The sequence below is a fragment of the Zeus faber genome, assembly GCF_960531495.2.
Source record: "Zeus faber genome assembly, chromosome: 9".
Taxonomy (NCBI): domain Eukaryota; kingdom Metazoa; phylum Chordata; class Actinopteri; order Zeiformes; family Zeidae; genus Zeus; species Zeus faber.
The window spans coordinates 21,164,243-21,182,625 of NC_137197.1; the positions used below are offsets into that span (position 1 = coordinate 21,164,243).

Here is an 18,383-nt window from a genome sequence, read left to right on the forward strand (position 1 = left end):
AGCGGCTGCGAACGGGCTTGCAGCCTCGTGGACGGAGTTTGGCAAATGGCTCCCCAGGCTACGTGGCGGGGTGATGTATGTGCACACGTACAAAATGTGCGTGTTCGGCACAGACGTTCACAGGAGAACGCACATCTCCACACCCCCCCCGCTCCCCCGGTCCGAGGCGAGAAAGCCGATGAATCTTGAAAGATACACAGCGCTCGGCTCCATCTGTTACCATTAGAGCGGTGGCCCAGGAGGCACTGGTGCCCATCCGTCTCCGCGGTGTCAGGGCCGGTGCCGTCCCCGCGTTGCGTGGCACGCCACCACGCAAGAAAACAACCAGCAGATTGAGAGAGAGAGAGAGAGAGAGAGAGAGAGAGAGAGAATGCGGCTCGGACGCCCCATTGCATTTGTAAAAGTCGCGTCAATTCAGGTTTTATCCGTGTGGCCCTTGAATAAGGTCACAGCCTCGGAGGACTTTTTTAGGCCCGGCGGGGGGTAGTTCACCGGTCAAAACCCAACCCTGAGGCACACAAGGGGGAAAAAAAAACTCCTCCTCCAAAGGAACCCAGAGGGTATCAGAAATTAAAAGGCATGTTGGCGCGAAGGTTTTAAAAGGTATGCTCAGGTAAAATATATATATATATATATATATATATATATATATATATGCTGCGGGTCACATTTGCATTATCATCGTCGAAAGGGTGGAGCTAGTGTTCCATAGTGTTTAAGAGTGGACTGATGTTCAGACTATTTTGGTTGGGGACTTTGGCCGTCACAATGAAATTCCATATGCAGTCAGCTGCGATTAAGACCGACGGAGCACGTATTGGATTTCCTTGATGGCGCCGGTGGACGGGACACGCTTAATGGACTCAATGCACTTTCTCATGCAGACCAGAGGCATCAACTTTCGTGTCTCGGAGACAATAGGCATATTTGTGGAAACAAAAAACGACTTATATAAAGATTAGATAGAAGATAGAAAGATTTTTTTTTTAAATATATATTTTATATAACCCATACTGGGGAACCGCCTTTTATTCCTGCCGTTTTAGAGCAAAGGATGAAATAAAACATTGCTCAGCACTCATACCTTTTTTCCGCCACCATCTCCTTTTTCCATTTTTTTCCATTCCTCTCACCCATTAATTTTACCGTCATAATTAACATACCATCAGCCTTTCAATGTAAAAAATTTAAATAACCCTCATCTTTCCAAGGACAACACATTGACACAAATCGCTCATAAGTCAATGTATGATGGGCTTGGGCGTTTCAGTGTTTGGCCATGAAAAACAGGACAGCACAGGAATACAAAGCAGAGCCCGAGCACTGAAGCTCCATTCATGCTGATATATATATACACCGTTTTGTTCTTTACCGCCGTCATGTATGTTTACTATTCATCTCACAACTCTGCGCTGCCATGGGGAGGCTGAAATGTCAAAAAACCACGAGAAACGGAGTAAAACAGATGAGCGCCGCACGCGTCGTAAAAGGTTTCCGCAAAACATCTGTTGTTTCTGCAGCGGCTGCAACCTGCCCATCACACCGGTTTAAACGCTGCGCATAATCTAAAAAAAAACAAAACAAAACAAAAAAAGACTTTATTCCAGTTGTATTTCTTGTGCAGCATCCACTGCAGCTTGTGCTAGATATTATTATGCATTTTATCACATTCAAAGTATATTGAAACAGAAGTCAAATTTGTGCCAAAATGCCAGACTCCCATCTCTGCAAAGGAGTCGCAGGTCGTTGAAATGCAATGCACGCAAACGTAATTTAGATTTGGGAGGATCTTCCACAGACAAGAGCGGTGGGCAATCTGCTCAACTTGTTTGCTTCATCTTCAGCTTGTCCTTTCAGTGCCGACTGCAAATCCGATTGTTAAATTGAGTGTTAGAGAAGCAGGTGAAATCAGACGGACGTGCACATTATACCAGGTCGGCTTCTGTTTCTAATCCACCCTCCTTGTGGGACCACGATGGCTTAACTCTCGGAGCTTTTGCCGTTCAGACTCCGAGACATCCCAGAGTGGCTGACATTTATAAAGTTATACACTCCTCTTTTAAGTTCATCATTTAAATGTGATTGCTTTAGCGTCAGGCATGTCGGAGTGTGAGCAAATTAAGCAACACAATGTTATCAAACCATTTTATCCTAACAAGTGTAGAAATCTATTCTAAATGGATCCCAATCTAATTTTATATTCAACTAGGGCCATGCATAGGCCTAGGGCCTGCATAATCAAAATTAGGAAGGGAACGTGCTTGATTTCAATATACTAACTGCATTTCCTTATTCCAGCTTAGTGTCAGACACATAAAGAGTGAAATAGTGTTGGGCCCGACTCTCAGGAGACCAATTTGCACAGGAGCAAACTAAACAACAGTCTGCTTGTGGTTAAACAGAACGGGATTCCCAGTAAAATAACTCATTTGATTGTATGTATTATATGGCAATACTGCAATGTGAGGTATTATCTTTTTATTAGACTTGTACCGGCAGCTGATCGACTAGGAAGTCGAGATCACAAACTATTAATGGTGTCTGCATGTTCCTGCCAACAATATTGGGAGACTTAGCCAAATGCACTTGTTTGCTGAACAGCTACGTGGGTCACTGAACAGTTTTCACATTTGAAATTATTGCTTTGCTTCATGAAAGACAAGCAAAGGTGGACACAAATGAAAAGTGGAATTTTCAGATGTGGCTGCTGGACCATCAACCCAGCAAATTCAAAGTTAAATAAAAATAAAAATCGGGTCTAGGAACCTCTGGGAAGTTAGGGGGGGGGGGTAAGTTTAAGAGAGATTCAGTAAAGGGAAGCGATCACAGACTAGCTCAATCAATATCTCAAAGCAGATTTATATGATAAAGTGCCTTTACTTCGCCAATTTTGAGACAGCGTTAATCCGTCTTGCACACACAGCAGGCGGCAGCAGCTGCCATGTTGAGCAGAAACAAGATGGTTATCAGGTGAAAAATAGGCATGGAACCAGCGTGCGGCTTTAATTCAACATGAAACTGGCGTCTGCGACGGGGGAGGGGTCCTTGTCACCTCCAAGTCAGACCTCTGGAGATAGGGCATATCGCGGGCCAGTTAGTAAATTAATCTTCCAACTGTGGAGCAGCAAAGACCTCGGTGCAGATTCAGATCAGTGGCGCTGACCCATAATAGGCGAGCGTAGACTCCGCACCTACAAGGATCCGCTGCGATAAGGGACGAGTGCAAACCACCCAATGCATACTGAATTCAGCAGTGCAACAGATGAAGCAGACAGAGCCACTATGAAGAACATCTTTATTCTCACCATAACCACAAAGGGAGTGGAAAACAAATAAACACACAAAAAAAAAAGTTAAATGAAAGTTTTTTTTTCTTTTTTTTTTTTTTCCTTTAACCAAAACCTTATATCTACATAAATACAGCACAGTAAATTCCCCAGCTGTGAGTGCGCGCGTGTGCACGCCTGCATGAACGTGTCGCTACACGTGTGGCAAGGAATGAGAAAGAGGGGGGGGGGAAAGCAAAACAAACTCTTATCGGGAATGTGCAGGTCCAAGCCAGGCATTTCCAATGTGCGTCAGAGAGTGAAAGGGAGCGCGGGCCGGTGTGGGCATCCTGCTCAGAGCAGCCTGTACGCACAGCGCATGCGGGAGCTGGCTGACCTAAAACACACGGCTCACTCTTCCTTTTCAGGCGAAACTCCAGCGACTACACTCAAATGCCCAAATGGTTAAATGCTTTTTCTTTTTTTTTTATGAAATGCCATCATTTTCCGAAGAGTCGCCCGCCCCCCGCCAAATCACCATTTCCCTGGAGGAAATGTCCGAGCCGCTCTATTTCCACTCAGGCTTTCAACGTGCTCTTTTTTTTTTTTTCGTTTTGTTTTTTTTTAAGTAAGGGAACATAAAGCGTGCTATAAGTGAAAAGAAAATCAACTGAGCTTTTGGGAGGTTGGAGAGGAAACAAAAAAGGAAGGAAAAAAATAAACAGTTGCTTTGGCCGTTGACGACTTGATCCTACACAGAAAGTTTCCTGATGTTCATGATCAGCCTCTGGCTGTACTCCTTGTGGTCAATAGGCTTCACTTCCATCACCGTGGCCTTGATCCTGGATTCATCCTGTTAAAAAGGAAACAAATGAATCATGATGTGCATTCACTCTTTAATCTGAAGTAACCCAAGCTCCAAACACACTCAGTGGTAACTACCTATGCAGCAAAAAGTTCTCCCTGCTGAATAGTGATAAAAGGGTAAACAGTACAGCATACATCAACAAATATCAACAACAAAAAAAAGGACGATAAAATAATGACATGTCCCTGTTTGTGACAAACCGGGGTTAATGCAAGTCATTTGGACCAGGGATTTGAAATGTACTGCCATTCAAATTAATGTTTCTACACAGAACAGAGGCCGTTTTTATTGCAGTCACCTCCCGCACAGCCTGTCTAGACAGGAGAAGGTCACTTCTAGCAGGGCCATCATTCTCTGCATTTAAACAGCCGTTATACTCACTTTGTCTTCATTAATCCCCTCGATACCGGTGTAGGTGAAATGTAAATCATCTCCATTCAGTTCGTCACTGACATTTTATTCTAACAAGACCGCCCATGCCCCTCTAAATAGAAGGAAGTCGCGATGTTTGCATAAGGCAAAGATTGAGGTTACAATCTGCAACTTTAACCACCGTCGTGCAGAATCCCTCCGACCGCGCTAATAAGGTAATGCTAAATATGCTAACAAACAAAGCGGGGCAGAAACAAGTCCATGCACGGGAAACGCTTCCAGAAAGCTCTGTCGGGTGAGTCTAACACAAAAAGGTGTTTTTGCCGGGCAGGTGCTCAGTGTGTCGATGGCGGCCAGTGGGACGAGGTGCTGAAGGCTCCACTGCAGGAGAGTGGATGCATAGCTACAGGGATTCTGTGAGTTGCATGGACACAGAGCTGAATGAGCGGCAGCCGGGGGGGGGTCCCAAATACATAAATGCACATATGCACACACGTCCACATGTACAAGGGTGCGTGCTGACAGTGCTGTTACAGCAGCATTGCCACGGCTAAAGTCGCACAGCGGAACCATTTGCATCTGGCTGACACCGGGAGGGGGAGTTGCAGTTTTTTCCCTGAGCTTTCCTCCCTCGGGCTCCGGAGGAGATTGAAGAAGACGAAAGGGGGGGGGGGGGGAACAACCCCACACGCTGCTTATACAGCCTCTTTAGCATGGCATGGAAAAAAAGTGATGTGTGCATCTGCCCTGTAGGCGCTGCTCACTCCATTAGCTGTAGCTATCGAACCGACATATGCGGTGGTGGTACGCATTCCAAGTGCCAGGCATCTGGGAACCAATGAAATTGGCAAACAGGAACCGCTTGATGTTTTGAACATGTTTCACTAGCTGATTTGTGCCCAGCTAGACTACACATTTTCCAGCTACTGGCTCTTCCAGTGCAGTTGTGGAAAAGGCACAATTTATAGTTTTGCTGCCAAAAAAAACAAAAAAACTTTGTGGAGAATTAATTAAACTTGCCTGCCACAACGGACCCAACTGAACAATCACACACACAAAAAAATAAATAAATAAAAAAAAAATAACTCTGGGCAAGTGGTACAGGCTCCGCCTAAAGCTAAGACTAAATATAAAAACCACAGAGGGAGGACGCTAGAATACGATATGACACAGACCCACCTCGCATTTTGGAAAGAACCATCTAAACCTAAAACACCTCAACCAAGTGAACGTTTGACCGGAAAGCAACATAATAAAAGCATGGCTGATCAAGTGGCTCTCGTGGCTCAGAGTGAACTGTGATCAAGGCACAGGTGAAAAGATGCATTTCTAGAGGAATAACTACAGGAGGCCAAAACATTAGTGCCGTCTTTTAGGACTGTATCTGTTGAGGGCCCAGCTCTGCAGCTTAGGACTTCACCAATTGGATGGAGCAGAGATGGACTTTCCCTTTCTTGACAAAAGAAGGCGATGGTGTGTGGAGCTCCAGGTATACCATGTGAGCTTTGGTGACTGTGCCGTAGCCAGGAAATGGATAATAATAAAAAAAATATTAATAAATAAATAAATAAGCAAACAAATAAAATAACTGTTTGTGATCTACAAGAAATGGATTTTGCAGCTTTAAGAAGAACAGACACAGTACGAACCCAGAGGAACACACCAAGACACCAACTTGACCTTACTTTTCTCCGGAAAAAGCTACCAACTTACTCGGGTCAAGTTAAAAAGGTGTTGGACCCATGAAGCCATTGAAACAAATGGTTGCTCCTCCTCCACAGGGCTTCTTGACCTCCGTAGCAGGGGGGCCGTTTAGCAGCTGAATGTTTGTCCATGTTTGAGAAAACCAGTCGTAGCTCAGCGGGGTGAAATCGAGTGATTGAGAGATTGACAGGTCTGGGGGGCGAGGAGCATTTCCTGCTCAGCATTCCTGGCCCAACTGGCTGTTTTGAGGGCTTGAAATCCCAGCAGCAATGAAGTGGACTTTGACAGTGGACTGTAAGTCAGTCCACTGTCAAAAATGGGAAGAATCAGCCTGCCACTTGCTGCGTAAATCCAACGCATCTCTTTGAAATTATACAGGAAGCAGTCCGGATTGGGTCTGTGATCGCATGAAGAGACTGAAATGATGAGCCTTCTAACGATTCCTCCCTTCTCCTTGAAGTCATCATTTTCAGACATTTCAGATTAGTTGAACTGGAAAGGGGGGCCTGCAGTGATTCATGAAACCCAAACACCAGCAAATCAATTACAATACAATAGCTGCAAACAGTCCCTCATTGAGCCAGTTAAAAATAATATTACGAAAGGGAGTTGAAGCTTTTATGGCATAATGCTTTGAAGCAGGGGTTCCCAACCTTTACTATCACGGACAGGACCACATCCACAAAATGTTCATGGACAAGCCTTTTTTTTTTTTTTTTGTTTCATTCAGTTAGATGTTAGAAAACAGAGTAAATTAAATACATCAATAATAAAAACACATTTTATCGGTTTTCGCTGGCTCGTTTTCAATTTGAGATCTATCTGTCCAAGCAAGGCAGGTGGCTCTGAGGATCGCTTCTGAAATTTTGATTGGGTGGGCAAGACGCACGTTGAATGCATGTTCATGGTATATAATAAATAATGATTGGGCTCTGCAAAAAAAAAAATAATAATAATAATAATAAATCCGCCTTCTCACAGCCTGGTAGCAAATTGCCCACGGCCCGGCACCGGCGCGGTGGTTGGGGACCTCTGCTTTAAAGCACCCGATTTAAAATGGTGCAAGTCTCTCCATCCAATGTATTTCGACAGTAACGTGACCTACACGGATTCCAGTGTATAAACCATTCAAAACAATCCATTAACGCCTCTATATATATATATATATATATATATATATGAGTTAATACAACTCGCTATTCTGTAGTAACAGCTAGGTTTCACCCACAAATAGTCTTAATGCTATCTTATCTCATCTTCTAAAGAGTGAAAAAAGGCTAGAACATCAAGTGCAAGCAGCGACATTTAAAATCTACCGGAGATGTCTACACATTATAAAACAATTCAAAAAATGGTTTAACGGTGAAAAAAACAAAACAAAAAAAACATTGCAGTGCAAACTGGACATACTTTGTTTGATAAACATAAAAAAATAAAAATAAAAAAAACATCCCGTCTCTGATACAGCAGGAGTAATGGGCTTGATGAACAATGGGTGTATCCTACCCCCCTCAGTACGTGTAAACTAATTCGCGCCACATGAAGATTATCCACAGGACGGCACAACAAAGCAACGCAACAACAGCAGGCTTGTCGTGTGAGAGGGAGAAATGAGCCTGAGTGACGGTGCAGGTGTCTGGTGGAGGAAAGGAGTTTGCAGACAAGAGTCAGCGTGTCCTTGTAGCGCTGCCACCGGCACTTAGGATGCTGAGGGGAGCTGTGTGACAGACAAAATGGCCTCCACTGTGTGTTGATGGCGGATGCAGCCCCCTGGCTCGGCTCCAGACTTCCTGCTAGGAGTCCCAGACCAATCAATTCTTTTATGCTCTTGCCTCAAAACAAACCTCTATCTGTGTGGCCCTACAGAAAACGGTGACTGCAACTAATCTGTGGACGTGCCAAACACAAAGCTTCTCAAAATGAGCGGCATTCAAAGGCAAACAACCAGGCGTCTTTTCTTCTTTTATGTTGAGATTGCTCAAAGGGAAAGCAGGATGGTCCCGCAAATGAACTGCTAAACTAAGGGACTTGGATTATATCCTACCAATTTATAGTTCAAATATCTAGCCAGAAGAGGTGGCTGCGTCTTTTTTCCTCTTTAATTTTTTTTTAATTTTATTTAAGCATCTGCACTTACGTAAGCAGACCTGTCAACCTTGGGAAAATATTGTGAGTACCACAACGGTGTGGCATTTGAGTTACTGCAGTTAAATGACTCCATCAGTTATTCACCGCGTAGCCGTCTCATAACGAGGCTCATCACATAGTACGCAAGCTATTACAGCTAACTATATATACTAAACAAATGAATCCCATTAGGATATACCTCTTGAAATGCATCATCTGGTGAAGTTACCCAACATGTTTACCAACTAGAGATGCACCGATTGCAATTTTCTTGGCCGATTCCCATTTCTGATTATTATTATTATTTTTTTAAAGTCTGACCTGAGGATTCCGATTTCCGTTCTGCTGTACATCGATGACAAACACTTCATGTGATCTGATCACGTCATGGACAGCTGCATATACGGACTACCCCTGCAATTTCAGTTACCACAATAGTGAGATTGCTGATTTTGAAACTGTTTATTATTGTTCTTTATTCACTATGGAATAATAATGGAACATGAAACTGTCCCTAAGTTCCAATAAAATAGAATATGGGACTGTCGCAGAGTTTCACTATAATTCAACCTGTAACTCACTGAGTTTTAGTTGGAACCAACTTAACTAACATGGAAATGTCCAGTTTAAACTTCAAATTAAAGTCTCTTTCACTTTAAGTGCAAATATACATTTGTATTATATTAATATGGTACTTTGCAAAATAAATTGCAATCATTACAAAAAAATAAACAAATAAAATAAATGGTCGACTCTTCTCACTTTTGTCCACTGGAAGTCCTCCTTCCCTCGCCGTACGTTAAACCCAGGGAATCAAATCGAACGACTCGTTTTACTGAGTGACTCGTCAAGAACGGAGTCTCGAAAGAGTCAAACTTTTCATTACGTGTGGAGCCCCTCTGTGACACGCCGTCTGCACAACGTTAAAATATTGTCAGGCGGAAATAAATAATTTATCCAATCTTCTTTGTTTACCTTGAAGTACCCTCAAACAGCCGACATTTCCTTTCTTCCGCTCTCTCTTTTGAGCATCAACTACGCAACTACGTGACATTATGTTGGTCTCGGGTTGGACTATTTGGGCATTTTTAAGAGCACAGCACATGAGCACAGAAAAGAGCGTGTAAATTTCACCAGCACAGAATCTGAAAATATATGCGACACTGATTGGCCGGTGAAAGGCGACCAATTCCGGTCGTGGCCAATCGATTGGTGCCTCTCACGTTTTGTGTGTTAACATTACGGTCACACTTGGCCTCAGCATGCAGCGTTACAACTCGGTGGATAATAAAGCGCTGCTCAGTGCGCTGCGTATCAGCGGATGTTGAGTGAGTTAGAGGGAGAGCTTACAGAACCACAGGTAGTAGCATCAGGCCCAATCCGAGGGATGTCGTTTAAATACCTATTAAATGTACGGTACTGTTTTGTATTGATTGCTGTCATTGAATGGCAATTCTATATTCCCCTTTTTAAATTTTATTTTACATAGTCTCAGATGGCATTTCGTACCTGCCAGGTGAGACTTTCGTACCTACCTGTGTTTTGACTAAGAATTGTGTAGTTGGTACACAAAATGTGTGCAGGTTGGCAGGTCTGCTTAAGTATTCTGTAAATTACTATCTAATTATTAACACCACCTACGCCATTTGTGTACATTTAAATCAGGACCTACACGAGCACTCACCTGCAGAAAAACGGTACAATAACACTTGATGCACTATTATAGGCTCTGTCTGACTCATACTATTGCTTTTTACGCTTAAGAGAAAGTACTTAGGATACTTTCACCTACGTTAGAATGTCAATGTGGTACTGGTAATGTTCACTTCCACTAAAGTAATTTTTTGTCAGGGTATTTGTACTTATATTTAATTACAAGTGCTGACTAACAGCCAAGGCCGCATTACCGTCCTTGCCCTACTTACATTGTAGGTTTCCAGCTTGACTCTGTTGCGGAAGACAAAGGTATGGAAGTTGGCTTGCTGAAAGATCTCATCGAACGCAACTTCATTCTGTCGTGGGAGAAAAAATTGGCTTGACTTAACTTTCACAAAACTGAGGTACAAGCTTTTCATTTTTAATTCAAATTCTTGCATTTCATTGCCTCTGTGCAGTCACAAAAGCAAATTAGTAATAGATTAGTAAAAGCACCTAATAATTCCTAATTTAACAATTAAGGCTAGGTTTTCAGTTAAAACGAAAAAGATAGTAGAATTCAATTGTATTGCTTCAATTTCTGAATCAATTACACATTAACATTTTAATAACAGTACTTATTTGAAAACCCTTGTTTGGAAGTTATGAAACCATTTTTAAACTTAAAATAAAACTAATCACAAATCAAGTGAAATGTTTGATTTCTGTATTACACTGAATTTGTTCTGTGAAATATGAATGTAATGCACGTCTGATGGTATACTGAAGAGTTGTTATAAATGATTAACAATTGAGTAATTATATATAAAATGTAAATTAATCAATATTAAATCATATCGCGAGCCATCTCATAAGAACCGGATTTAATCGATATTTAATTGATTCGTGAGCCTTTAATGAAAATCCAATCGGGAGACTTGGCCCAATATGCAGCCCTATTATATAGACCAAATGTTGCAAATGTCACGTAATATGAATTTGAAGTGGAGTTGGAGCCAGTTAAGAGAGCCTCACCGATTCCTTGAGCTGCCCCAAGTAAGAGGCACTCTGTCCCAGAATGGCCTCTGCGCTCTCCTGGAAGCAGGTCACCCACTGGTTGTCTCCATAATCTGCAATGTTTGCCTGCCAAGAGATGGGGAAAAAAAGAACACAAGTGTCAATAGGAGAGGAAGTCAGTCATCTACAACCTAAAATCATATCTGCTCACATAACTGTCCTTTTAGGTTTCATGATGTGGCCTTTCGCCAGATACAGAAGTTGCTATATGCTCATGATCAAACGGGTAGCTCCGCTCATGAAAAATGTATCGCTAAGCCCTTCTGATTAGTTTATCCTGTTGGCAGGCGTAGAAACCAGACAAACACTGAGCCAAGGTGCACTTGCGACGCCTTCAAGAAGAGCAAATTCACAGCTAACGTCACAGCTAGTGAAGAATAGCAACATGCTGACTGGTGAGCACATAAACGAAAAGATAATTATTTCAAATGCCTAGCCGCAAATGGTCTCTTGCAGACAAATTGGGCTTTGGCATTAAACGCTGTTAATTTATTTTATTCGTAATTTCAAGATGCAGACAAGCTGAGAAATAAGGGCCTACATTTGTGTTCATCTCAGCAAATTTTGTGCAATGACACAGTAAGGGGTGAAAAATAATAGAGCAATTACCCCAACATAATTTGGATTTTAATGCAAAACAAGTATCAATCCATTTAAAATTAGCAAGACGGGTCTAAAATAAACGTCTTCAAATGTTTCCAGGATAGCGTGGGATTACAGGGACTCAGCGTCCTGAGGGAGAGATGACAGGAGGGATGAGTAAGGAAGAAAGGGGGGATGATTGTGTAATAAAAACGACTGGAGTCACCTCAAAGCAGCGGTCAGGCAGGCCGAGCAGGGCTGTGTCCTTGTCTGTCTACCTCTGTTAGTGTCGCCCCCACCCCCCACCCCCCTGTGGCCGTCTATCTCCCTGCGTTAGAAGATTGAAATGGAGCTAGCCAGAAGGTTTTTGGGAAGTCGGAGCTGAGCCCCTCACCGACAGGATGAGGCGGTACTTGAAGTTGGGGAACTCTTTGTCGCACTTCTCGCAGCGGAACATGCCATTCTGCTGGTCCACCACCTTCTTGTTGCAGTCCTGGCTCGGACAGGCCTGGTACAAGCAGTTTTCCTTGCGCAGGTACACAATGGTGGCGATGGCACTGAAGTAGTCCGCCTAAAGACAGAAAAACAAAAAAAAAACGGTGAGCATCTAGGGTTGCAAGATGTCCGGTATATTCGAAAGGAGGAAACTTTGTGGGAATTAGGGATGCAATGACTTTCAGTTTTGATGGTACGATTTTAGTCGGGGGGGGGGGGGGGAATAAATAAATCTTGGTATTGTGCATTAATTTTACAACACTACGTTTGTATAAAATCACATGAGCATTCTTTAGAGGTTTTATTGCATTTTTCCCCAGGACATTTCTTTGTTGGCTTTTGTTTTTAACAGTTACTGCCTTTCGAAACATAAATAATACAGTACAAAATAATAAACAGAAATAAGGAAAACATTTTTTTATCTCTTGAGAATTAAATATAAGCTTCCTATGTATATATCCATGTCAGTATTTCAGAATTTGATTTCCCTTCTGAACAAATCAAGGAGTCAAAGGCTACAGGACCTTTGTCTGCAGGGCTCTTTTGATTTACTATATTACAAAATTTTGTATTTTTTCGACATTCATTTTGGACCAGAGTAGAGAACATGTAAAACTCGGTGGGAAAAAATGATCTAGTTGGCTTTTGACTTCAACAGCTGCTGCCCTTTGAAACAAATAATACAGTAACGGTGAAAATAATAAATAGTGAAAATAAATAAAGAAACAAAGTCTACCTCAGACTTAAATATAAGCTACATATTAGCTATGCATTTCCCTTCTGAACAAAACAAGGAGTCAAAGGCTGGAGAACGTCTATCGGCTTTCGGACCCTTTTTAGAAATTACAATTATTTACAGTCCTTTCAGTTCATATTATAGGGCAAAAATGTTCCATGTTCACATTTTCAGTGCTCAGTCTTGACCGCTGAGGAGACAGGACATGGCCACTTGTCCTGAACACCCTTTCCAAAGGCTCTCTCGTAGCTGGGATACACCGGTAGTTTCTGGCAACTTTGAAAGGCATTGACATTTCTTCCACATGTGCCTTCCACCAAGCCAGTGGGTCAGCATCAGCACTGATTGTAGAAATTGACAAGTACAGCTTCAACTTAGAATCAGGTTTTTCTTGGGTTGATGGCATTGCACTTCCTGTTGCTGCTGACCTGTTCTTCCTTGCGGTGGTGATTCACTGTAGGAATCCAGATAAGCTCTTCTACTTCCTCTTGGTGGTGATGGAGGTGCTTTGTGCGGTTGCTGCTGGAGGCTGTTCTGTGTCTGGAGGTTCTTGTGTTGTAAGTGCCAGTGCTTTATCACGGCACGCCTTGACTGTGCCGTGATAAAGGAGGTAGAGCTGGTCGTCTAGTAATCTAAAGGTTGCTGGTTCGATCCCAGGCTCCTCCTGCTAGCATGCTGTAGTGTCCTTGAGCAAGACACTTAACCTCTAATTGCTCCTGATGGCTGCGTCTGTCGGTGTTTGAATAATTGTAAGTCGCTCTGGATAAAAGCGTCTGCTAAATGCAATGTAATGTAACATTCTCATTTTACACTGTATATCTTTAGCTGCAGAAGCAGGCCTTCTCTCATTGTCAGTTTCATTTCCTTAGCGAGAGCGCTGTCTTCCTGTTGATCTTGAAGTATCTCACTGTTGATGTGCTCAAAGACTGGCTTCTGGGAGTAAAGTGTGACCCATCTCCGAGGCCAGGACATCAGTGAAATCTTGGAGAGGGCAAAGGAGCTTGCTTGCTTCCTCCAGGACAGTGATGTCATTGTCTTGAGGCATGCGATGCCATGTGCTTCTGTCTCCTGTTAGCACTCAGACGGCCTGCTGCTGCGCCAAGAACCTGGAAATTAATTTAAATGTGGATGCCCGCCTTGTGACCACATGAGCAAGCTCAGGGATGTTAAATTCTGCCTGCTTCTTTTGAAGCTCTCATTTCAGTTTCCAGCTTTGAGAAAACCCTTGCACCAAATGTTGGTAATTCTCTGGAAGCGGATTCCACCCTTGGAATCTTGAGGACTTTGGAAAATTGCCATATTTAAATTGGGAAAGAAAAACAAAAACAAGGACAATTTTCAAAGGCTTTCTTCATGTTGCTGGCATTGTCTGTAATTCCAGTATTACATTGCAATATAGTGGACTGAAGTGTGTACCAGAGGTTGTCTTCAGTTAAAAGTGAACAGGAAAAATTTAAATAATGCATGTCAAGATGAACTTCGATTGGACTTGGAGTAATGACTTTAGTTATAAATTATTGTTATTAATAATATAAGAGCAAATGTATTGATCTCAGAGGGGAAAATATTACTAATGTGGGTAATAAACTGAAGCGTTATTATCACAAGCTGTCCTCCATGACTAATTTTGTTTTTATTCATTTTTAATAATCCATTTTAATTAATAAAATTCTACATGAGAAAATCCTGCCTATTCTTTTATTTTTATTTTGTTTGTGTGTTTAAAGTTTTAAGCAAAAAAAAAGACAAAGAAATTGAGAACATTATTGGAATTGGAAGGTATTGGACCCCTTTGCTGCAACTTTTTTTCCCGGCAAGTGTTATGGATTGGATATCTGCCGTCTTGAACAACCCCCTGGTCGCTCTGTGTACCCGAAATGCTCCCACAATGATGACCTCAGGCGTTTCTTTGGTGGATACGAAGATTCAATGCTTGGTCCCTCGGCCATTGTTTGGCTAATGTAGCGTAGCTCCCCTCAAACACACGCTGTCTCGTGACATCACAGCATGTGCCGCACGGGCATTTTGAGCTGGCGCACTACTGGCGTAACTTTGTTTTTACCCTCTGCAGTCTGCGCCGGCAATTTTCAATCTTTGTTTAGTTTTCCTCACTGGGCAACCATTGTTCCCTTTTTGAGGAGTGAAAACAGAAACACTGTGCGACTGAGCTTTCAAAAGTACATAACTGCCATTTTAAAGCGCGGTTAATCGCTGCATCCCTAGAATTAACGGGAATAAAATAGAAATCTAGGAGTTATTTACACAGGCTGTGTTTACCATGTCATATGCAGATAGAAACACAAATCACGTACCATATTTTGAGAAAATTGTCAATTTCAAATTAGTTGACCTTGATTTTCTTAAACATTTCCTATGACTTTTTTGAAGACTCAAATCTTCCTCTCATATCCCCTAAATTAGATGCTGGAAATTTATGCAAATTACGAGGGCTGTACCAAACTCAATTTTGTCAGTCAAATCTGATTTGGCTGTTCAAATTCTGTTCGTATATATTCGACTATTCGTTTTCCGAGATCCCATGAAGGCATTGTCACTTCAGAAACAAATTACAGTGTTCCGACTTCCCATGAACGCAGCATTGCTTCCTGCTTTCAACCGGAGAGCAGAGAATTTGTCGCCTAACGTAATATCAGACAACCAGTCTACTAGTTAATAGATCACGGATACCGTCGTTCTCGGACGGATTTAAAAAATAAATAAATAAATAAAATAAAAAATAGAAATTAAAAAAGCTAAATTGGGTCCCCCCCCGCCCCCACCCCCAAAATGACTGCCTGACTTGACTGTCGATTGACGGGATTCCGACAGATGATTAGACTCGTCGACTTTCAGGGGGCAGCCCTACAAATTACACATTGAATGCACAGTACATGGTTATAATTCAACGGAATACCCATTAAATTAAACAAAATGTCACAAGACTTAGCTGTAATTATTGGTACTTATAACTTTTAAATGCAATCCCTTTCTTAGTTTTCAGCGAGATTGAAGACCACGCAATGTTGGCTGCATGCTTTTAAATAAGGGGCAAGACCACAACAAGGAATTAAAAATAGCATAAAATTACCATAAAGAAGACACCCGAGAGTGCATATATTGAAATATTCAAAGCATCAAAAGCAGCATTTGTGCTGCAGAAGCAAAAGTTATAATCCCGACCGCAATCCACACTGCTCTGACACAAATGCAAAGCGGCAATGTGGTTTCATCATTTTTACGAGGAATATAAGCATATAAATGATAAGTTTAGAGCTCTCACACACATAAACAGCCTTTCGGAAATTATTCTTTACAGACATGAAAAAGGGGGGGAAAAAAATGAATATTATATGAATTTTGCAGCAGGCTGTGAAATAGATTAATACAAAGGAGTTTTGAATGCACCATGATGGTGAAGAGATGCAAAATGTCAACAAGTTGAGTTGAGATGAGTCACCACCCACCCTTTCCATGCCCTGGTGCACACACTGGGTGGGTGTCACCCAAACAACTGATCGTTTTGGACGGTCTCCCCCTCATCCCACTAGCCGCATCACTGGTTGTGGGAGCAGAGAGTTGGGGGGGTCCAAGCACATAGCAGGGCAGACTAAAGGGAGGCTGTTCAGGGTCAGTGAGCAGGGTAACAGACCACCACCTCGGAGCCACAGCAAAACAGCATAATACGCACTGATCAACCACACCGGCATGTAAATCTAATTATGTCACCACCACAGAATAGCTGAAGGCCAAAGGCATCTGTAATGCGAGCATCCAGAGGGCAAAAAGAATAAATTTTTATTTTTTCCTATTCATGACAGCTCCTTGCACAATCAGTATTTAAATTGGGATTAAAAATCAGATTTTAGCAATCGTTGGTGGTTGGTTCTGATTCATCTGCAGACAAGAGCAGAGTTATTCTAAAAATCATTGCACAGGAATGGGACAAAGTCACACACCGAGTATTCTGTGAAGTCAAGTTTCTCTCTACATTTGAATATTCTCGCTATGGCCCCAAGGCAGAGCCTTAACCTCAAGTATTTTGAGGAAATAAATAGAAAAACAAGAAAAAACATTGAACGCAAAAGCAAAAAATTGATTCCCCTCATCCCCAGCGACTTCTCCATCCGCTGACCATTGTGTCAGTATGCCAATAGAATTCGACCCCAATTAACTTTGTGAAGAGGACAATTGATATTCTGTCATTTTGAAAAAATAAAAAGATTTTAGAAAGTGGTAAATGACAGTGGAAAAATTAGTGCGTGGCAAGGAGCTTCTTTAATGACTTCCTTTATATTTTACCAAACAAGCCCTGCAGGTTCTCAAAAAGAGCCCTAATTAATCAAGTAAACACCTCTTAAATTAGCGCACAACTCCAAAAGATTGACACGGTGGGGAAAAAACAGGAAAAACTGTTCTGGAGGCTTCTATAACAGGACATTCTTTTTTTTTAATGCACCTTGCGTCAAACCAACAGGAGGAGGGCTGACGCTCCGTGTCAAGAGGGCAAACCGGTATTGTGAAAATCTGAGATTGTGACACAAAGACTGGCTGACAGGGACAATTAATTGCAACAGACTTTGGTCAGGAGGGGGCTCGAATGGCTCGACCCCACGCACCCAGCGTGTTGTGTACGTCCACAGGCTGAAGACAGCCCGGGTTCAGCTCTCGTGTTGGTTTCCAGCCCTCATCGCACTCCATGCTGGGAGGAGCACAAGTGTCTATAGCCCAGGGTCAAAACTCATCTTCCTCTAAATGCCAGGAGCGAGGCCTTTACCTGACGGGGGGCCGATGATTAGTCAGGACTGGAAGGTGGGAGCGGAGGCTTAGCAGCTTAGTGGTGAAGCAAAGATGGAACAGGAAAGATTTGTCCCATTAGAGATACACAGCTTATATAGTTGCTGTTAGGGTCCACTCTGGAGATGTGGACGTATGCACACAACAGTTTACAAAAAAAAAAAATTCTGCTGAAACAGTGCATATTTTTCAAATGTTCATTTTCAGATTTGAAAAATAACAAGGCTAGAAGCTAAATCAATGAGTCATTATTCTACTGTGATTTGAGGATTTACTTTTTACAATTCAGTAAATCTTTAAATAAAGATGTTATTCATATCAATTCATGTATCAATTCAAACACGTAGGCCTTGCCTATAGGAAAGAGCAGTTGATTTGTTGACTGTCCATTTTTGTGTTGGTAATACTATAGAATGACTTATTGCTTGAATGAATGAATAATACAAAAGATAAGGAACTTCTGCATCTGTGGGATGTGCTGGAACAACGAGCCCAATCCATGGGGGCCCCACCTCACAACTTCCAGTACTTAAAGGATCTGCTGTTAACATCTTGGGGCCAGATACCAGAGGACACCTTCAGAGGTCTTGTGGAGTCCATGCTTCCACGGGTCACAGCTGTTTTGGCGTCACGAAGGGGAGTTGTGCAATATTAGTGGTGGTTTTAATGTTGTAGCTGATCGTGTGTATGTATATATTAGGGGCGTCACAATTCAACTTTAGATTTT

At 42.2% G+C, this 18,383-nt stretch overlaps 1 protein-coding gene across 1 annotated transcript in view; it reads right to left on the reverse strand.

Moving 5' to 3' along the window:
• Positions 1-3,278: 3,278 nt before the first annotated feature.
• rpa1 (replication protein A1) overlaps positions 3,279-18,383 on the reverse strand; it is a 41,414-nt gene continuing 26,309 nt past the window's right edge. Inside the window, exons 14-17 of the mRNA XM_080007079.1 lie at positions 12,026-12,202; positions 11,008-11,115; positions 10,263-10,349; positions 3,279-4,119 (exon numbers count right to left, since the gene is read on the reverse strand). Coding sequence (XP_079863205.1) covers positions 4,018-4,119; positions 10,263-10,349; positions 11,008-11,115; positions 12,026-12,202 — 474 coding nt within the window. The 3' untranslated portion in view covers positions 3,279-4,017. The remainder of the gene's footprint in view (positions 4,120-10,262; positions 10,350-11,007; positions 11,116-12,025; positions 12,203-18,383) is intronic.